Genomic DNA, 21,102 nt, shown 5'->3' with positions numbered 1-21,102 from the left:
TGCCCCCCCCCACTTTTGAGAATCGCCGCTTAGTACTGTTCCTCTCTGTAATCAATGGTGGCATAGTCCATGCTGAAGCGGGCAAGAAAGGCGGCAAAGTTCAGGGCTGGGCAGAAAGGAGAGGAAGGCATCAGTAATCATTTCAATACAAACACTGCTTTTTCCCAATTGAAAGATAGACATCTGAAGCCTGATATCCTCCACACAACCTAGGCAGATGATTTCTTTCACAGTTACTTACTTGTGTGGTACAGACATGCAGGCCCATTGGGAATGTAGCGCTAAACCATGGTTTAGCTCTATGGTAATGAGCCCATGGGCTTGCATATTTCCCCTTTCCCCCTCCTGGCTGGCGTGGCTCCCATGAGGAAATTGGAAGTACCCACTTCCAAACGACAAGTATTTAGAATTCCTTGCTGCTTCTCAGTTTGGCGGAACTGGTTAGCTTAAACTGTATCCTGAGAAGCTGCCTCATACATAGTAAGGCCATTGATCCATCCAGCTGAGTACTGTCCCCTCTCCACTGATTTGTAATAGCTCTCCAGGGTTTCAGATGAGGGATGTTCCCAGCCCTACACTGAGATTCTTCCGGGGACTGAACCTAGAACCTTCTGCATGCGAGGCAGGTGCCCTGACACTGAGCTGCAGCCCTTCCCCTGGTTTGTAAATAAGCCAGGACCACAAACCAACAACTTGATGGTGGCAGGACCATAACCTGTGGCTTTGATCCTACATTTCAAAGCAAAAGCAGAAGCTTCCAGTCTCTTCACGGCTTTGGCAGAGGAGACTCGTTCACAAGCCACTAACATCACTGCATGCGGAAAAGTACGTTGTGGCAGGGGGGCTGAAAGTGCTGATGGAAAAAAGTGACTCCACTTCTCCAACACGTAATGGGGGTGGGAGGGACCCACTGCTTTGAAGCAAGCAAGTTTGTGTGTTTCTGGGTATGACAAAATGTGGAATGGCCTCACAGAAGTTGAGCCATTCAATAGGGAGTTTTGGCTAGAGGAATGGGCCTTATGTCTGGGAAGCATCAGGGAAAACCTTCCTATCCTATCCTAGGGCCAGAGTTGGCTTCTGCTGCGACATGAGGCGGCACCTTCTCCTTTGCAGCGAATGTGGCATTCCTAACTAGGCCCACCTCTTTCCACCACTGATAATCCCAGTTGAAGGCCCATCACTGTGCTCTAGCCACACTCCTCCTCCTCCTCCTCCTCCTCCTCCTCCTCAGGGTTGGGTTCTTTTGGAGGGGGGCGTCTTCTGACTTGGAGATGGGGACCCTGTGAGTGGATTCCTTTTGTCCGGGTTCATTGGCTAGAGCTGAAGCAGTGGCTAGAGCTGGGGCATCTTTTCCAGTGTGCATTTTTCTATGGAAATCTGTTTCCTGAGCTTATTAGTAGAAATCAACAGGTGCCAGTAAGTATTAAGCACCTGTGGGTGATTTTAGTGTTTTTTGCTTTGTTTACTATATAAAAGTAAAATAAGCCTGCTAAATTAGATCACTTTTTAGAACCTCAGAAAACGTTACGATGGCAAAATAATAATTTAAAAAACCCTGCTCTATGGAAATTGCCCTAATTTGCACAAAAGATTCCAATTCAATCTTTCCCAGAAAGTTCACATTAGTGGGCTTGAAGGGAGCCCCAGAATATGTGGCGGGTCCCCATCCCTCTAGTCCCAAACTTGCCTTACCGAAAGATGTCATGGCAATGTACATCAGCACATCATCGTCTGCTTGTAAGGTGTAGATCGCTGCCAGCAGTGCCCAGTAGAAGCTGGCTGTATGTGAGGTCTGCAGAAACCAAACAGAAGTGATTTGTCTTCAATGATGGAAAGGGAAAAGTGGGAGGGGGGGAATTATCTCTGCACTACTGTCTGTGGAATTAAGATGTAAGGGGGCAAATGGGACACTTTTCTAGATGCTTATTTCAAACGCCCACTACATTTGTGGAAAAGTTAGCTTAGAATCCTAGACCACACACCCCAAATCTCTCCACATCCATTTAATCTGGAGTGAGTCTCAGCATGCTGGTCATATCCAAGAACTTTTTTTCATTAATTTAGAGTCAAGGTTAACCTTCCTGGCTTTCTATCTGCAATGCTGAATGCAAGGGCTAGTCAGGATGTTTAAAACAGAGACAGAAGGAAGGGCGAGACCTACAGTGGGTGACTGGCAATATTTTATGTATTTATTTTCTTAGCACTATTTTTATAGACTGCCCAATAACAATAGAAACATTTAAGATATAAATAGTAAGGGCAAGAATATATAATGAAGAGTAACAAAATTCCACCAACAGAGAATTAAAAACATCAACCTCAAACTCAAGAATATTTTAAAAGAGTGTTCAGGATTTAATTTTTGAAAGAAAGTTGATGGTGCTGGAAATATGACAAAGGAGCTTGTCTGTTTTGGCAGAGCAGTCTACAGCTGAAGTGCTATCACTTCTAACTGACCATCTTATCCTCCTTGAATTTGTCTTTTCCCCTTTTCAAACTGTCCAGATGTGTGCCATCACCTACATCTTATGCTAGTTAATTCTCTCATTCACCCGTAACGAGAGCCAGTATAGTGTACTGGAGGCCAGCGTTCAAATCCTCCCTCAGCCAGTCACTTCCTCTCAGTCTAACCTACCTCACAAGGTTGCTATGGGGTATAAAGGGCAAGAAGAAGTGTGGATGCCACCCTGAGCTCCTGGGCTTCAGTCTTCACTGGGGTCTTGTATTGCAGGAGAGAGAAACTCCTCTGTCCACTTTCTCCAGATCATGTACAATTTGACACACCTCTATCATGTCCCTCCTCCATGCTTTTAAACCTAAACTAAAAAGACTGAAGCGTAGTGACCTTTCCTCCTAGGGGAGTTGCTGCAAGTCCCAGATCATTTTAGTTGCCCTATTCCACCTCTACAACAACCTTTTTGATAAACAGTAACTTTTGAGATTTGAAAACACAAATTAATGCCAATTATTTATGAAGGGACAGTGTGTCAATGTCCATCCTGATGGGTTTGGTACTTATGCACCAGAACTCATCCATTTTCTACAGTCGCAAGCACCACCTGGGAGTTTTTCTTGTGTAAGCCTCTTTGAAATGACTGCCTGCAAAATAGAGGAAATGTGTGAGAGACAGGAAGAGAGATAGAGCTTTTTACCAATAGCACTACCGTAAAATGGAAGCTCATGAGGTCCCCCCTTTGGGAGACGAAGAAGTGATACAGGTCACCAATGAGGACACCTGTGTGAATGAGGAGCAGAATGATAGAGCCAATGGTGTAGATGACTTTGGTTGGAAAGGTGATAGTTATGAATGGATCCTTCCAGCTCATCCTCTCTATGCACCTCTGCAGTTGGCTGCTTCATTGATTTAGTAGAACCCTGAGGAAGGCAAAGCACATTTAGACAGCCCAGATTCTGAGAGATGCAGATCCTGGCCTGCTGAAGTCATAGAGACCCAGAGGTTCCAGAACTCTTGGCCTAGGAAAAGGCAGCCACGGGCAAGAGAGTGCTGGGGTGCAGCAAGGTCCCTTTGGATACCAAGTTGAGGAAGAATAAGGAAGAGGGCTGGAGGAGACTCTTGAGAGTCCCATGGACTGCAAGAAGATCAAACCTATCCATTCTGAAGGAAATCAGCCCTAAGTGCTCACTGGAAGGACAGATTGTGAAGCTGAGGCTCCAATACTTTGGCCACCTCATGAGAAGAGAAGAATCCTTGGAAAATACCCTGATGTTGGGAAAGATTGAGGGCACTAGGAGAAGGGGACGACAGAGGACAAGATGGTTGGACAGTGTTCTCAAAGCTACGAACATGAGTTTGACTAAACTGCGGGAGGCAGTGGAAGACAGGAGTGCCTGGCGTGCTATGGTCCATGGGGTCACGAAGAGTCGGAAACGACTAAACAACAACAACAACAAGGAAGAGGGCAACCTTGCATAGTCCCAGGAAGCTGGAATCCTTGATCCCAGAACCCAGCAACTCTCAGCATGCCAGGCTGCTTTCCTCAAGCCTCACTTTCCAGAAGGCGGGGGCAGAACCTTCCTCCAGATCATGCAATGCGGTGTGGGTCTCTGGCACTAGGGCAGGCTGACCCCTAACCCTTTTGTTGGGAGCCAGTGTGGTGTAGTGGTTAAGAGCAGTACTCGTAATCTGGGGAACCGGGTTCGCTTCCCCGCTCCTCCACATGCAGCTGCTGGGTGACCATGGGCTAGTCACACTTCTCTGAAGTCTCTCAGCTCCACCCACCTCACAGGGTGTCTGTTATGGGGGAGGAAGGGAAAGGAGAATGTTAGCCGCTTTGAGACTCCTTCGGGTAGTGATAAAGCGGGATATCAAATCCAAACTCTTCTTCTTTTCTGACCAGGCAGCACCTCCTCTTCCCCTCCCTCCATGCACAGAAGCCATAGCTGCCAAGTTTTCCCTTTTCTCACGAGGAAGCCTATTCAGCATAAGGGAATTTCCCTTAAAAAAAGGGAGAACTTGGCAGCTATGACAGAAGCCGAGATCTGACTTCAATGCACCTGCCTCAGTGCCCCTGGGGGAGGTTAGTTCCCTTGGGAGAGAGTGCAGAGTATGCTCCTTAAGGGGGGGAACCCCGAGACCCTGCCAGCCCCCCCTTCCGAGTACAGTTCAGTGGAGGGGGGCCTCCCGGGGGGCGAGAGAAGCGTTTTCAAGGGGTTGTCCCTGTGCTGCTAGGCTGGGCGCTCCCTGTGTGCCTCAGGGTGTGTGGGGTTTTTTTTGGGGGGGGCTCCCTCCTCTTTTCCACGGGCCGGCCTGGGAAGCCGCCGAGCGCTGACAACGTCGCCAGGCGGCAGCAGGGTTGCTTTTTTCCTTAAGCAGCTGCAGCTGCTGGAGGAAGAGTCGGAAGCGGAAGCACTTCAACAAAACTTTATTGAGCGTCCGGTCTCCATAGAGACGGGAAGCCCTTCCCTGGGCCAGGTCGCAACAAAACTTTATTGTTCCCGGAAGTGGAAGTTGTTGCCGTTGACGGTTGCCGCCCTCCCCTCTCCGGTCTCCCCATCCTCCCCCCAACCCCCACCCCACAGCCAAACACGCACTCATACGCAGCGGGTCATGTCGGCACCTCAGGCGGAGCGGGGCCCCGAGGGCGCGGGCGGCAAGCGGAGGCCGCATGGGATGCTGAAGCTCTACTACGGGCTGCCGGACCCGTCTGGGGAGGCCTTGGCGGGACCGGCCAGGGGGGATATCGGGGGCCCCACCGACATCAACGGCCCCCACTTCGACCCGGAAGTCTTCCTCACCAAGGTGAGGGGGTGGCACGGACGGGCGCCTAGCAACACCCTGCCCACTGGCGAGGTCTCCATGGCAACCCTCCCTGGACTGGCTCCACCGTCCCGTCTCGAGCTGGCCCTTCCCCAAGACTCACTTGTTCCGGGAAATGTTGCCTTGCTTTCCCAAAATGCTGAACACCTTGAGCTGAGTGTCTCTGGGCATGAGCAGAGGGCCTTTTGCCTCGAAGGGTTAGCATGTTCACAGATCCAGTTTTCACTTTGCGCAAAAGATCTCAGGGTTCCTTATGGTGAAGGGAGCCGTCTGCTATTACTGAAGCATTGGATCTGAGAACAGAGTGCCTCTGGTAATCTGCAGAGTGCCGTCTCCAGACCTGGTGTTGTGTTGTGGTAAAGAGACTAAGCTATGAATCAGCAAGTCCATAAGAGAGGATAAGGAGAACATAAGGCCACTTGACTGCCGGAATAGTCCTATTCTCACAGTGGCCAACCAAAGGGAAGCCCCCAAGCAGGATCTGAGCTGATAGGCTTATCCTCCCCTGTTTTGGCTCTCACGTCCACCCTGAATTCACAGAGCCTCTGTCTCACCAACTGCAATACTGGGGAGTAAAAATAATTATAATCGCCTTTTTTTAAAAAAATGAATAACCCAAACAAGCATGCATAATGGTGGTGTGTTGCATTTCACTTGCAGCGGCTTAGTCACCTATTGACCTGCCTTATCCGGAAGTCAGACTCTTGCTCTGTTTAGCCCAGATCTTAGCCCTGCAGCCGGTGATCCTTTTGAACCTAAGGCCTTCTGTACACAAAGCAAGGGCTCAATGATTAAACTGGGGGGGGGGGGCAGAGGAGCATTGGCCAAGTTCAGTTTGCTGCTGACAACACCCACCTCTGTTGTGTGTGACAGCTGCGAAAAGAATGCCCCCTGGCCCAGCTGATGGACTGCGAGACGGACATGGTGAAGCAGATCCGATCCTTGGACAGTGACATGCAGACTCTAGTCTATGAAAATTACAACAAATTCATCTCGGCCACAGGTAACTGGAAGGCTTGGGGGTGGGGAAGGTCCTGGGAAAGATATATTTGTGGTTCACCTCCTTGTTCCAGTTTATTATTATTTAGATCAGGTGTGGGGAACCCGCAACCCACAGAACTTTTCCACTCAGCCCTCAGCTTCCTCCCCATCTCAGCCCCATCCTCTGTGCAGCCAATCAGCTTAAACAGACAGCTTCTGTTAGTGCCAATGGAAGAAAATCCTTTTGAAGCAGACTCTTCCTAACATTCTCACTTTCCATTCTTCAGACACAATCCGTAAGATGAAGAACGACTTCAAGAAGATGGAGGATGAGATGGACTGCTTGGCAGCAAACATGGCCGTCATCACAGAGTTCAGTGCGAGCATCAGCAGCACCTTGCAGGATCAACATGAGCAGATCACCAAACTGTCCGGTGCGATACCTCTTCTCTGATTGCTGCTAATGTGCGACAAGGGTGTCAGGAGCCTGTTGCAAAGATGGCTGGGGAAGGGGCACCAGTTCAGTGGCAGAACATCCACTTTGCATGTCGGAGGCTACCTGTTTAATCCCCGGCATCTCCAGGAGGAGCTTGTTGAGTGCTGGAAGGTGGGGTGGCACCAGTTGGGGTTTGGGGCTCCAAAGCAGCTTGCCTGCCCTGCTCTGACTTCCTCCCTCTCTCTTGACCCCAGGCGTTCACGCACTCCTACGCAAACTGCAGTTCCTGTTTGAGCTGCCAGCCCGCCTGACCAAATGTGTGGAGATGGAGGCCTACGGGCAGGCTGTGCGATACTACAGCAAGGCCCGCTCCATCCTCCACCAGTACCAACACATGCCTTCCTTCCGGGGCATCCAGGATGACTGCCAGAAGATCATGGCTGACCTCGCTCAGAAGCTGCGTGAGAAATTCAGGTAGGCAACAGAAGACATCAGGGGAACCGTTGCACTTGACTGTTTGGTACGAATGGGGCTGTGTTTGGGGAGTTCTTGGGGACTGAAGCAGTGGAGGCTATGAGCCAGAAGACTCGGCAAAGAAGGGTGGCTGCTCTGTGATTCTGCTGTACAAATTTAGATTAGCTTAACTGTCATGGTTTCCTTTCAAGGAATCCTGAGGTTGGAGAGGATTCCCCAGAGCCCTACAGTTCCCTGGGGGGAGAGAGTGGCTGCCAGAGTTGGAGTGCCTAATGAGAAGCTGGGGTTCAGGTACACCCCCCCCCCACTCAATGCAGCCCTGACGTGTGCTGGGCATACTGGCCCCACTCACTCTCTCTTAGCCTAACCTACCTTGTAGGATCGTGGTTAGCATTTATGAAATTTCCAGGGGAGAATCTTCCGTGTCACCCTGGACTCTTTGGAGGAAGGGTGGGATGAAAATGTCATATAAGAGGAGGAGCCAGTTTAAAATCTGCAGCTGAGCCCTCAGAGCCTGCCTTCCTGCTTCCTCAGGGATGGGGACTCTTGTGCCAAGGACTTAGCAGAGTGCGTGGAGCTGCTGCTGCAGCTGGGCGAGCCCGCCGAGGAGCTGTGCGACGAGTTCCTCTCTCATGCCTGCTGCCGCCTGGAAGCTGAGCTGCGAGCCCTGGAGGCGGAGCTGGGCGAGGGGCAACTGGCCACCCCAGCCACCGACATCCTGGAGTTCACCGACCGCGGCTGTAACAACTTCGTCAGCAACATGTGCCTGGTGATTGCCTCATACCAAGAGCTGTTTGTCAGCCGAGAGGGGGCCCGTGAAATTGCCGGCATGGCCCACGACAAGCTGGTGGCCTTTGTGGACGGCTTGATGGAGCACTACTTTGCCCTGGTGGAGAGGCGCATCCAGCTGGAGAGGGGCGTGGGCGACAATTCCCTGCTGGTGCGGGCCCTGGACCGCTTCCACCGCCGCTTGCAGGCTGTGGTGAAGCTCTTGCCCGCCTCGCGGTCAACGGCGGAGGGCACAGAAATCGTGGTGCGGGCGGCCAAGGAGCGCATCCGCCAGTACCTACAGGCCCTGCAGAGCTTCTACCTGGAATGCTTGACGGACGTGCGCCAGTCCTTGGCGGCCCCTCGGCTCATGGGGAAGGACAGCCCCAACCTGGCAGAGCTGCTGGGCACCATCTCAGCCTCCATCCTCAACCAGATCAAGTCTGTGCTCACCTACGTCCACCTCTTCACTGCCAAGGATATCACTTTCTCTAACAAGCCGTATTTCAAGGTAAGGAGAGAAAGAAAGAGATTTTGTTAGACTTTTCAGAGAGAAAGTTGCTTGCTGGATCCCGGAGGCTTGATACATCACAATAAATAAGAATGCATGGATGCACATATGTAGAATTACATAAGGTAACCCATGGCAACACAAATTGTATGAGAGCCAAACCTTCTGTAGGCTTCACGACAAGACCCTTCCACTACCACCAGAAACCCCATAAGAAACTCCTCCTTGGGTCCTGCTTTTGTGGGATGGACTTCTCTGCTTGTGGGAGAAGCACCCCAGAATATCTCCCTTCTGGGGGTTAAGGCAGACCTGGGTGTACCCAGCCTCTGTCTCTTTAGTTTACATTTCGGGATATGCAGCTGCCAGCCTGAAGCCTCTGCCTGCTCTGCGATGGGGCCCCATAGCTGCTAGTCTGCATGGATGCCTTCTCATTATGCCCCTCAGCCACTTGCATCTCTGAAAGATCCCTGCATTGCTGGGAGTTGGACTATTGACCCTTGGGGTCCCTTCCAACCCTACAATTCTATGAAATGTCTGAAATGAGGTAAGGGCTCCTTAACCCTTCTTCCCCAATGTGAACAGCTGTAGTGGCTTCCTGGTGGTTCAGCAGCTGGTGGCCCCGTTACTTGATCTGCCCCACATAGCTCCAGTCCTGCTATGTGATTTCGCTCTTAAGAAAAGCAAAGGCTCAAAGCTTTCTCACCACCTATGAACAATGGGCTTTGCCAGCATCCTCCACTTCAGCCATCCCTCCCGTTTGTCAGTGTCTTGGCTGACCCAGTGAGTGGTCGAGGGACCCGAGGAACGAACTCTGGCAGAGCCTCTGTCCCTGTTCTTGCCGGAGAAGGAAGGGTTAACGGTTGGGTGGCTGAGACTTTTTGCTGCGATGCCTCCCACATTCCCCTGTGCCTCTCCTTGCTTTTTCCTAGGGGGAATTCTGCAGCCAGGGTGTCCGCGAAGGCCTCATTGTCAGCTTCATCAAGTCCATCTGCCAGACAGCCCGGCAGTTCTGTGAGAGCACTGGCGACAAGGGGGGCTCCACGCCCCCCACCCTGCTGCTGCTCCTCTCCCGCCTCTGCCTGGACTACGAGACCTCCACCATCAGCTACATCCTCACATTGACAGATGAACAGTTTCTGGTGCAGGTGTGTCACACGTGGGAAGAGAGGATGCTGGGAGTCATTTCAGGCTTGGAAAACTTAAATGGCTATGTTGGGGGGGCAGAAGGGGACTGTTTCCTTTCCTCTGCTCAGAAGCAAGTTCATTGAGATCTGAATAAGACCTGAGCTGTGCTATTATTCCACACAACTATGGAATATACATAGGGCTTTGTTCTCTATATATACAAAATTTTAAAAAATCCTTCCAGTAGCACCTTAGAGACCAACCTAAGTTTGTTATTGGTATGAGCTTTCATGTGCTTTCACACTTCTTCAGATACCAAGTGTGAAGCACACTATCTGAAGAAGTGTCAAAAGCTCATACCAATAACAAACTTAGTTGGTCTTTAAGGTGCTACTGGAAGGAATTTTTTAAAATTTTGTTTCGACTACAGCCAACTACCAAACAAGTGGCGGGGGGTAGGGAGCAAACCATTACGCAAGCTCCGTAAACTTGTTTTTTTAAAAAATACAGTAAAATAATAAACCTATAATGAAATAGCAGAAGCCAGAACTGTACATACTGTCCCATTTGCATCATCTGTGTGTGTGTGTGTGTGTGTGACAAAGCTCACTGGTTTCCTCATTGCAGAATATGGGGATTGCAGTATATGTGACTCACGGAACTTTCTCAGCCAGGGGGCAGCCCCAAAAGAGAAATCCTTGCTCCAGGCTTTTGGAGGGGTCTTTTCCTGTTGAGCCTGTTGCTTGGTGTATGCAGGTGTGGGGGGGAGGTGGGGTCCTCCCCTGTATCACGGGTCCAGAGTCTCTTTCAAGGGAATTCATCCTATGCAGAGTAAATACTATTTATTAGAAATGCATTAGAATTGTTGTTTTGTCACTTTGGAAGAAGCTTGAAATGTAAGTATTGTGACCCCTGCATTCCACATGCGTTGGCTGAGAATGAAATGTGTAAACTCGGTTTATGGCACTGGTCCTCAGTGCCGCTTCTTTGATGACTGTGTCAATTAGCTTTCCAGTCACTCCTCAGTCTCTTGGTCACTGCATAGGGTGCACCTGCTGCTTCCCCACCACCCCAGGAAACCCCTACATTTCTTGCCTCCTATAAAACATACACTGTATGTCATTTCTCCAGATGCGGTTCAGAAAGATGTAAATCTCAAACCACTCAGAAATCAGCAAAGCCTATCCAAATATAGCCTGTTTAGTATTGATATGGTGTAGCAGTTAACAGCGCGAGCTTTGAGCCAGGAAGTCCCTGGTTCAAATCCTGCCTCTGCTGGGAGCCTGTTGGATGACACTGGGCAAGCCAGTCCCTCTCAGCCTTTCCCACCCTCCACCTCCAGTTTTGTTGTTAGTGGACTGGCCTGCCTTGTGACAGGCAGCCTCCTTACGTATCTAAAAGCCCCTTGAGTTTTCCAGAGCCCCACATCAAGCTGCCAAGTGCCACCCTTTTCATCCTCCTCCTGCTCTGCCTTGCCTCTGGACCAGGACCACTCTCCCGTCACTCCTGTCACTGGCTTGTGTGCTGAAGCCCGGGAAGCCGCCCAGAAGCTGCTGAACCACTACGTGAAGGTCCAAGGCCTGGTCATCTCTCAGATGCTGCGCAAAAGCGTCGAGACGCGGGATTGGATCACCACCATTGAACCACGCAATGTCCGTGCCGTCATGAAGCGTGTGGTGGAGGATGCCACCTCCATTGATGTTCAAGTGAGTGGGGCGGAGGGGAAAGGGGGAAAGGGGGGGGATTTCAGAAAACCACCCGGTTCCAGCTTCTTACCTTGCCTGTAAATGGAAAAGTCAGCTATGGGGTAAGAGAGGGCACCATATGAGGAAGAGGGGTTTGGAATGTGGGGGTTTGTTCCTTTTTATCTATTTGTTTATTTATAATGATACCATGAAAATATCAGTTTCCAATGTATCTATACGGAAAGCACATTGAAATTTCAAAACGGCTAATCGTCATTGAAAAATGTATTCTTAACAGGCTACATAGGTTTGGCAGAATAGAAAAGTTTTCAGCAAGCGTTGGCACAGAAGGCGCCTGCTGAATCTCTAGTGGCGGAGTGTTCCACAGGACTGAGCCAACGACACCGAAGGCTCTTTTTTTTGTTGATGTCAAATGAGCCTCAAGTTGGGGAACGACCCGCAACGCTCCTGCGGGCGTTCTCGGTGATCGAGCTGAGATAGAAGAGCTTTGTCGGTTCTTTCTTTAGAAGGTACAATCCTAGACCCAGATGGGCAGAAGCAGGCTGTAGTCACTCAGTGGTGCCCCTGACTCTTCCTTTATTTCCCATGGGCTCACAACAGAAAAATGAACTATAATGCCATTATGTTTCTCTCTGAGAAAAGTGCCCAGCTGGAAACATGTTTTGTAATGGGCATATTTTATGCAGGAAACAGAACTTGCTGTGGTTTGGCCTTCATCTCCCCCAGCCTTCCGCCCCCAGCTGTCAGGGTGAACCTGTGCAGAGGGTCCCTCTCCATTCGAGTAACTGCCTCACACGTTAATCTCCCCCCGCAGGTTGGACTTCTCTATGAGGAAGGTGTGCGCAAAGCCCAGAGCAGTGACTCCAGCAAAAGGACCTTCTCCGTCTACAGCAGCTCCCGGCAGCAGAGCCGCTACGCGCCGAGTTACACGCCCAGGTGAGCTGGGGAGTTTACATCATCCCTAAGTCATAAAGGAGCAGGCAGGGCACTGTGTGTATCTAATGCAACCTTCCAAATAGGCCCCAAAGATTTTCTGGTTTGCAAGAATTGATCTAGCAGCTTCCCAGCTTGGGCTGCAGTCCTAATACCTGTTGATGACATGGCCCAGCCAGCGCTGCAGCCCCATCCCTGCTGCTTGCACTGGCCAGGATGGAAGCAGGGTGGGATGCAGGAAAGAATGGCCTTCCTCCCTTGCCTGTGCCAAGGCTGGTGCCACGAAGAGGCCCAGATCAGGCTCACAGCTGCCCCCTGATGGCAGTAGGGATGGCTCAGGATCCAGCAGACTCAGATTCACCCCACCTGCAGAAGGGTTCCTGCTGGCTCCTGCCCGCTGTTTGGGTGGGTACGTTGGTGTGCTGCTCACCTTCTGATAGCAGAGCTCTCTCCCCATAGCAGAGGCTGGTGGAACTCTGCAGGCCTGGGCAGAGGGAAAGAGATGTCCATCCAAACCCCTCTCCAGCAAGGCAGCTCAGGGGCTGGAGGATAGTGTGCTAGTCTCCTGGGCACGGCCCTTAGCCCCACAAGCAGTCAGCCACTCTGTGTGAGCCTCATCTCATCTCTTCTCTCCCCAAGCGCTCCCATGGATACCAACCTGCTGAGCAATATCCAGAAGCTTTTCTCAGAGCGCATCGACATCTTCAGCCCTGCGGAGTTCAACAAGGTGAGGAGCCTGCAGTGGCGTGCTCTGTTGCGCTTCCTCCAGCCGAAGCACGTGGGGTTGATGGCTTCTCCACAGCGGTTCCTGGATCTGGCTTTTGGGGAGATGCACATGCACCCCACAGGGAGAGAGGAACCATTGCCCTTGCCAACAGATGATGGGAGTAATCTCTAGAAAGGGTAGCAGGTTCCTTTTCTTTGGTTATTGCTGTATATCTATATCTAGATGATATCTCTAGATGATATATTTATATCTATATCTATCTTTCACTAAGGTTGCAGTTGCAGCCTGAACCTCATTTGATTACACCACTCAGATCAGGAGATAACCGTAATTTTCGCAATATGTAGGGGAGGTGTCCGTTTGGGTTCTCTTTCTCAGTGTTAAAGTCTAATAGTTCATGGAGCTCCAATCAGCTTCTCCCCTCCCAAAATGCCTTATTCTCAGTGGAGCCCAGAATTGGAGCTTGTGGTCATCTTGGCACCTTTGCTGAATGAATCTCCCGCCCTCTTTCAGTTTCTGAGCAGCGTTTGGCTGCTACCAGGAAAAGAGGTGAATCAAGCCTTTATTAAGAAGCTTGTGATGAACATCCATGATGAGGGCTCTTAGTAAGACCTGTCCAGGATGTATGGTTAAGCTTGGCTGGTAAGAGCAGCCACATAAGTGCTTTTACTCTTGAGTCTTAGGCGTTCCCCTCTCTATTAGTTTTTTTTCTGTTTGTAATCATCAAAATTGACACAGCAATGTGTGATTGGGGTAGGAGGGTGAAGCCACAGGCAACGACATTTGCCTGTTTTGTTGGCACTCCTAGGCCAGGTAGGTTGCAGAACATCACCAATAAAGCAAGTGCAATAAAGCAAGGGCAGGAGGAAGGGAGGCAGCTATCAACTTAACCAAAGGCCTGGCTGAAGAGAGGCAGACTGAGCAGTTGTCCAAAAGCATACAATGATTTCTGTGAGCACCTCTGGGGGGAAAGCAGAGGGAAAACATCCGGGGCGGGGGCAGATTTTTGGATCTTCACTCTGCTGTCCATTTTAAAAATCCTCTTCATCCTCTTCTTCCACTCAGGTCTCTGTGCTTACCGGCATCATCAAGATCAGCCTGAAGACGTTCTTGGAGTGTGTCCGCCTGCGAACTTTTGGCCGCTTTGGCCTGCAGCAGATCCAGGTGGACTGTTACTACCTGCAACTCTATCTGTGGCGCTTTGTCTCTGATGAGAACCTGGTGCACTTCTTGCTGGATGAGATTGTGGGCAGCACAGCCCACCGCTGCCTTGACCCTGTGCCCATGGAGCAGAGTGTCATTGAGGTCATCTGTGAGCGCGGCTAGGGGGCTGGACCGAGGGGAGGGCAACTATGTTTCTGCACTCTTGTTCCCTGGCAGGTAGGGGGAGAAGGGGAATGTCTGGCAGGTGAGACCTCAAAATATGTCATTGTAGTTGTGATAAATAAAGAATAACTTAAACCGTATTCACTGGTGAAGCCTATTTTGTTTCCGCAGCAGCCAGGAAACTAGCTCTGGATAAAATAAAACCGTGTCAGTTGCTCCTTTTTGCATGATTTTATGAGAGCATGAGAAAAGTCCTGCAGCAGCAGCTGGGACAGGCCAAAGGCTCATCCAGTCCAGCATCCTCTGTCTCTGGCCAACCAGATTTGTTCATTTATTCATTGTTATTCCATTTGAGCTCAAGGTGGCATACATGGATCTCTCCCTTCCTCTGGAAGTGTATACTGGATTTCGACCAAACCAACCCACCTAGAACAAAATATACATCAGAAGACTTAGTTTGGTCAGAATCAGGTATACACTTCCAGGTAAAGGTAAAGGAAAAGGTACCCCTGACGGTTAGGTCCAGTCGCTGACAACTCTTGGGTTGCAGTGCTCATCTTGCTCTATAGGCCGAGGGAGCCTGATCAGCAAGCCCTAGGCTCTGGTTTAGACCACAGTGCCACCTGTGTCCCAAACACTTCCAGAGTTAATGCTAAATACATTATATCTGGTAAATGAGCCACCATAGCTGCTAGAGGGCCGTGAAAATTTGCGTCCCAGGCTTTTTAGACTCATCTACCCATGTACTAACTGAAACCCAAGGGGCACATGGGTTGTCAGATGTGAAATATATTGGCAATATTTTCGGTTCTCCTACACCACTGCTTCTCCAAACTGCTGAACTCAGTCCTGGGCTGAGTTCAGGGATTTCATACAGAGGACTACAGTCCTACATTACATGCATGTGACATGCACAAGCTGAAAGGGACATGCAACACTGAAAGCTTAGCCCCTTCCTTTCCCCCCTTCTTGAAACTTGCTGCTCTCCCTGACCACCCTGCCTTGCAAATGCAACTGTGAATAATTTTTTTAAACCACCCCTTCTTAAAAAGTTGGTAGGGAAACAGGCTGCTGAGTGAAATTCCTTTCGGGGGGCGTATGTGGCACAGGAAGCTGAGAGTTCACTACTTTGGCCTTAAATAAAAAAATGGCAAAACTGCAGCTGGAAATGGTCTGGAGACAACATTCCCGCAGGGCGACAAGGTACCTTGCCTGAAATTTTCACTTTCACCCAATGATACAAAGTGCAGGAAGCCTATTCTTGGGTGGACTTGGTTTTAGCTATCTTTTAAGGATCTGTGCACCTAGGAAACGTTGCGCATGAGCTGGCATGGCGGAGGACGGGGTGGGGGGTGGGGATGGGGAAACAGTAATATCTGCTGAAGGGCCCTCAGGGAATTCCCCCAGTATTTCCCTATTATGCATCTTTCCAAATCGCATTTGAGTCAACACAGGCTGTTGACGTGGCTGTTGACGTGGGGCCCAGAAAGGGAACTGCGCGGATGGTGGTTATATGGGGCAAGGACTGTGCCAACCCATAAGCAGCAGAGAGAGAGAGAGAGAGAGAGAGAGAGAGAGAGAGAGAGAGAGTCTCATTTTGCAGCAGCTTCAACACAATGCTGAGGTTTCACCAAAGTCGCCCACTTTGGAGGGCTCCAAAAGGTGAGTGACAGAAGATAAAGTGGGGTTTGAGTCCCTCAATATGATCGGTCCTCTTTCTAGAAATCAATAATTCTCCCCTGCCAGGTGAGTCATCAAATTTCAGGTTAGTGAAGAGCTTTAAGATGGGGTAGGCCCATTACTCCGTGGCATATGTGGGATGCAAATGTTTTTTCACACTGGTCCTGAAAGACCTACATTGTCTCCCGGTACATTTCCGAGCACAATTTGAAGTGTTGATGCTGACCTTTAAAGCCCTAAACGGCCTTGACTCTGTATACCTGAAGGAGCGTCTCCACCCCCATTGTTCAGCCCGGACACCGAGGTCCAGTGCCGAAGGTCTTTTGTTGGCCGCCTGGCAAGAAGTGAAGTTACAGGGAGCCAGGCAGAGGGCCTTCTCGGTAGTGGCACCTGCCCTGTGGAATGCACTCCCATCAGATGTCAAACAGATAAACAACTATCTGATTTTTATAAGCCATATGAAGGCAGCCCTGTATAAGGACTATTTTTTAAGGTTTATTTATTTTTTTATAGGTTTATTTATTTAATATATTTTTATATATGATGGAAGCCACCTGGGGTGGCTGAGGAAACCCAGTCAGATGGGTGGGGTACAATTATTATTATTATTATTATTATTATTATTATTATTATTATTTATTATTATTATTCACAAGGCCAACAGCTTGAACTGCAGACATCCACAGATAGCCACGACTTCTCTCTAATGTGTGGAAGGAGGGAACCTTTATTGCAGATTTCTGCACAACAAGAGGGTGTTAAAAGGTGGTTAAAATATGATCCGTCCTTTTGCTGGTCAGTCCGCAACTCTATTGCTAAATCCCGTGCTTTGCATGCCCAAGATTCTTCAGTTTGGGATATTGTGTAGTCAGTTTGGTCCAGTGATTGTTGGGATAGTGTCTGTGAGTCCAGGGTTCAAATCCCCACTCAGCCATGGAGCTCATTTGGTGATCTTGGGCCACTTGGGGGTGTTGTAAGGAAGAAATGAGAAAGGGGAGAATCATGATTGCTGCCTTGAACTCCTTAAGAGGAAAGGCAGAAAATACCTGAAAAGAAATGATAAAATCCTCACATTTCCCGTTAAAAGGTTCTTGGACAAGCAATGCTGGGAGATGCTTCAGCACAGGAACACCCTGAAGAGCTCTTGTTGCTGCCCATCAAATGAGACAATATTGAACCACTTTGTGTGTTTGTGGCAGAGGTGGCATTTAAACCTGGGACTATCAGCAGCCAAATTATGCCATCTCTCTGATCGATCAACTGTCAAAGCTTCTTCCTGCCCCATTAAACTTTAGGAAACAAAATTTTTAAAAATCCTTCCAGTGCACTAAGTTTGTCATTGGTATGAGCTTTCGTGTGCATGCACACCTCTTCAGATAAAGAAACTTTAGGAAAGTTAGTTTTACAGGACAAGCTGTGCTAGGAAAATGAAAAGGGAACTAACAAATGTCCCCTTTCTTCTCTCTTATTTGCCAGCTCCTTTTAGTAGGATCATCTTCTTGCTGGTTTTGGGTTACACTGTTGACAGCCAGCCCCGCTGCTACCATACCAAAGTGAATTCTCTGCTGGTGGCCAATTGCCAAGCTCAAAGGCACAAGGAAGTCCCTGAAACGGACCGCTCCCTTCAGGTCCTCTTGCTGAACTTCAACTTCTTATCCAACATCTTGGATTCCTCCTTCTCCCAAATGACATCCCTGAGGATGCTCTCTCTTGGGAAGCAACTGGGAGGATCCCTCTATGTCGGAGAAAGGGCCTTTCGGAATGTGCCCAGCGTCACGATCCTAGATCTTGGTGGCAACAAGAACTTGACCTTGCACCCAGCTGCTTTCCGTGGCCTTTCCCAGCTCGAGGTGTTGCTCTTGGATTTCAATGGTTTTGATGAAGAAGTACTGGAAAGAGGCTATTTCCAGGATTTGGTATCGCTGAAGAGGCTGGATCTTTCCGGAAACCGCATCCGTAGGCTGAGGCCTGACCCGACTTTCCAGGGCCTGAGGAAGCTGAGCGTCCTTCAGCTGAAGCTCAACCAAATCGGGGAGATCTGTGGGGAAGACCTACAGCACCTCGGGGGGCACTATTTGGCCTTACTTGACCTCTCGTCCAACCGACTGCTTAATCCCAATGCCTGCACCAACCCTTTCTTCAGCATTGTGCTGGGAACTCTGGACGTCTCTTTGAACTCATGGAACGCGGTGGAAGCTCAGAAGTTCTTCACACGACTAAATGGCACTCGAATCCGTAACCTCAAGATGCAGCACTCAGCCGCCCTCGGCAGCGGGTTTGGTTTCCATAACCTCAAGGGCATCTCGGCTACCACCTTTATTGGCCTCCGTGGCAGCGGAGTTTACTCCTTCGACCTGTCCAATGGCTTCCTCAGGGAATTGGGCCCAACTGTCTTCTCGGGGCTCCCAGACCTCAACATCCTGCTGTTGAGATCCAACCAGATTACTGAGATCCAGGATGGGGCCTTCTCTGGGCTGAGCCAATTACGTATTCTCGACCTGTCCCACAATCTGCTTGGAGAGTTGTACACAGAAGCCCTGCGACCCCTGAGGTCATCCCCACTCCAGCACCTCATCCTGAAGTCCAACCACCTTGGGATTGTTCAACACGATGCTCTGGTGGGGCTGAACTCCTTGCAAACCCTTGACCTCCGGGACAATGCTCTCGTGAGGGTCCCGGCGGGGAAACTCCCATCCCTTCTGCGCCTGATGCTGGGGCAAAACAGGATTGGGGATGCCTGGGGTCTCGAACGTCTTAGCAGCAACCTGACCCACCTTGACTTCTCCTCCAACCGCCTGAGTGACTTAGGGAGTCTCTGGGGTCAACTAGGCAAAACCCCCACCTTGCGTTTCCTGAATCTCTCAGGCAATCAGCTGGCAAAGTGCTTCAGGGCTGAGAGAGGCCCCAGGCAGCTCAGAGAACTAGATATTTCCCATAATGACCTGGGAAACATTTGGAAAACAGAAAACTGTGTGCACATCTTCCAGCATTTGGAGAAGCTTAGAGTCCTCAATCTCAGCTCCAATGGGCTTCGGGCCCTGCCTGAGGGACTTTTCCAGGGTCTGTTGTCTCTCCAGACTCTGAATCTCTCTGCCAACCTCCTGCCCATGATTCCTGAGGAGGCATTCCTCAGCTTGAAATCCTTGCGCAGCCTCAGCCTCCATGGGAACCCCATAGTGACCCTCTCCCACTCTACATTTGAGCCGCTGATGCAGCTGCAGTCATTGGACCTGAGCGAGTTGTCCTTGCTGTGCGACTGTGGGCTTTCTGACTTCCAGAGTCTGATGCAGGACAAAGACTCGAGGCTGAGTGGAGCTGTGGCCAATCTCCTGTGCATTCAGACCAGCCCTGATTTCCTGCATCTCTCCTTGTCCTGGTTCCTCCAGAGCAAGTGTGCACAATAACATGTTACGACCCAATATGGGGATTGGGATGGAGAACAAAACCTTATCCCACAGGATCCGGGATGCCATCAAGCTGCACAGCAGTGCCAAAATCTGTGTTCCAGTTATCAAAATAATAATAATAATAATAATAATAATAATAATAATAATAATAATAATAATAACAACAAATGCCTCATTGTTGTCCTTTTCGCATGCGTGGGAACATCCATTCGGTAGGCCCATAATCTCCGTGTATTCAAGTAGCAAAGCCCAATTTGCTGACGTTTCGTAACTCACACCCCCAAGCTGGCTTTTTTTATTTTTTGTTTCCGGCATGTGTAAGCAAAACAAGCCAAACACACACACACACAGAGGCAAATGCTGTGTGATTGCAGACCCTCCAAATGTCCCGATTTTCCAGGGACAGTCCTGGAAGTGAGTCTACCCTCCTACTCCCTGCTGTCAAAACTGCCCATTCCAATTCCCTATCCCTTTGGTTCCTAAGCCCTAAACGACTTAGGTCCAAAGTATGTGAGAGACATCCTTTCCTAGAGATCCTACCTATCAGTTCTTGGTAGTTCCTCCACCCTCAGCAGTTTTGGGGTGTGGGTGTGTGATGATTAAAATGCATTTTGTATCCTTAAACATGGTTTTGGTAGCTGATAACCCTAAGAAGCAGAAGCTCTAGAGCCAACTTGTGGATTTGGCAACCTAGCAAGTTAAGTAATCTACTATTTATTTATTTATTTATTTTATTTACCTATTAAATTTATATAACGCCCTTCATCTGAGGATCACAGGGTGGCTTACAGTATAATAACACAAAAATACGTAACATAGTAAGGTTTGAGCAATGTTTTTTGTTTTGTTTTTTTAAAAAAGAGGTGTATGTATACATTTAGTGAAATAAATAACATTTGTTAGAGATGTTTATGCTTATGATGCATTCAAACATAACGCTTTTAAAACATCTCTCCTTTCATTATCAGTAAAACTGCGTCCTTATTCCAGTTAGATTGATCATTAGCTTTGCCGAGTAATTCAGCCTTGAAATCAATCCAAGGTTTGCGAGTGATGGGGTTTTGCTTACAGAGGACGAAGAAGCAAAGAAACAAGGTTGGCCCTAACTTTGAACGTACGCAAACGGAAGTTCCCGCGCATGTGAAAAGGACAAATATTGAGACCATCATGGATTATTTGGGCAAAGGGGAAATGCCCACTTTCGCAGCCCAGCACTGTTTCCCACATCCTGTGGGGTGGAATTTCCTTTGCCATGTGTCTATAAGGCAGTTCTGTTTCAGTGCCAACACCAAGAAGGCAATTTGGGGCAGAAAAGACCAAGTGGGAGAAGCCAACTGGGGAAAATATTACAATGTGAAGAAAGGATTATAATTCAGAAAAGACTTAAACAGCAGAATTCTGAAGAGTCAAGACATATCTGCAGGCCTCACTTTCCCCCTATCTTTGCTTGTTACAGAACCCTTACTCAGGTTCCTTGGTGTGTGTGCTCTTGAGAGTGTATGAATTTAGGAAAATTCCTTCAGTAGCACCTTAAAGACCAACTAAGTTTTTATTTTGGTATGAGCTTTCGTGTGCATGCACACTTCTTCAGATACACGCTGAAGATGCATGCACACGAAAGCTCATACCAAAATAAAAACTTAGTTGGTCCTTAAGGTGCTACTGAAGGAATTTTTTTATTTTGCTTCGACTCAGACCAACACGGCTACCTACCTGTAACTATGAATTTAGGGTTTGTGTGATGCTAGGT

The 21,102-nt window shown here is 49.2% G+C and overlaps 3 protein-coding genes across 4 annotated transcripts; 2 read left to right on the top strand and 1 right to left on the bottom strand.

Annotated features, from left to right (window-relative positions):
• Nucleotides 1–13: 13 nt before the first annotated feature.
• Nucleotides 14–6,155, bottom strand: TMEM262 (transmembrane protein 262). 2 transcript variants are annotated; one of them, XM_035098345.2, is made up of 3 exons: nucleotides 3,153–3,415; nucleotides 1,693–1,792; nucleotides 14–106 (listed from the first exon to the last, which is right to left on the bottom strand). In XM_035098345.2, exons 1-3 carry the CDS (start codon nucleotides 3,324–3,326, stop codon nucleotides 30–32), a joined length of 351 nt encoding a protein of 116 aa, XP_034954236.1. In that variant the 5' UTR covers nucleotides 3,327–3,415; the 3' UTR covers nucleotides 14–29. The 2 variants fall into 2 exon arrangements, 1 of the variants encoding a protein (XP_034954236.1); XR_004691454.2 differs by lacking the exons at nucleotides 14–106; nucleotides 3,153–3,415 and adding an exon at nucleotides 5,382–6,155 and having other exon boundaries at nucleotides 1,023–1,792.
• On the top strand, nucleotides 4,984–14,405 carry VPS51 (VPS51 subunit of GARP complex). Its single transcript, XM_035098341.2, has 10 exons — nucleotides 4,984–5,260; nucleotides 6,152–6,281; nucleotides 6,547–6,693; nucleotides 6,950–7,169; nucleotides 7,704–8,448; nucleotides 9,378–9,593; nucleotides 11,061–11,279; nucleotides 12,094–12,215; nucleotides 12,852–12,939; nucleotides 14,005–14,405. Exons 1-10 carry the CDS (start codon nucleotides 5,069–5,071, stop codon nucleotides 14,263–14,265), a joined length of 2,340 nt encoding a protein of 779 aa, XP_034954232.1. The 5' UTR covers nucleotides 4,984–5,068; the 3' UTR covers nucleotides 14,266–14,405.
• A 1,387-nt stretch (nucleotides 14,406–15,792) lies between these two features.
• On the top strand, nucleotides 15,793–20,220 carry LOC118076577 (toll-like receptor 5). Its single transcript, XM_035099427.2, has 2 exons — nucleotides 15,793–15,927; nucleotides 17,422–20,220. Exons 1-2 carry the CDS (start codon nucleotides 15,882–15,884, stop codon nucleotides 19,347–19,349), a joined length of 1,974 nt encoding a protein of 657 aa, XP_034955318.1. The 5' UTR covers nucleotides 15,793–15,881; the 3' UTR covers nucleotides 19,350–20,220.
• The last annotated feature ends 882 nt before the right edge of the window (nucleotides 20,221–21,102 follow it).

This window comes from Zootoca vivipara, chromosome 17 (assembly GCF_963506605.1).
Source record: "Zootoca vivipara chromosome 17, rZooViv1.1, whole genome shotgun sequence".
Lineage (NCBI taxonomy): Eukaryota > Metazoa > Chordata > Lepidosauria > Squamata > Lacertidae > Zootoca > Zootoca vivipara.
This window is presented reverse-complemented; position numbering and strand designations above follow the sequence as displayed.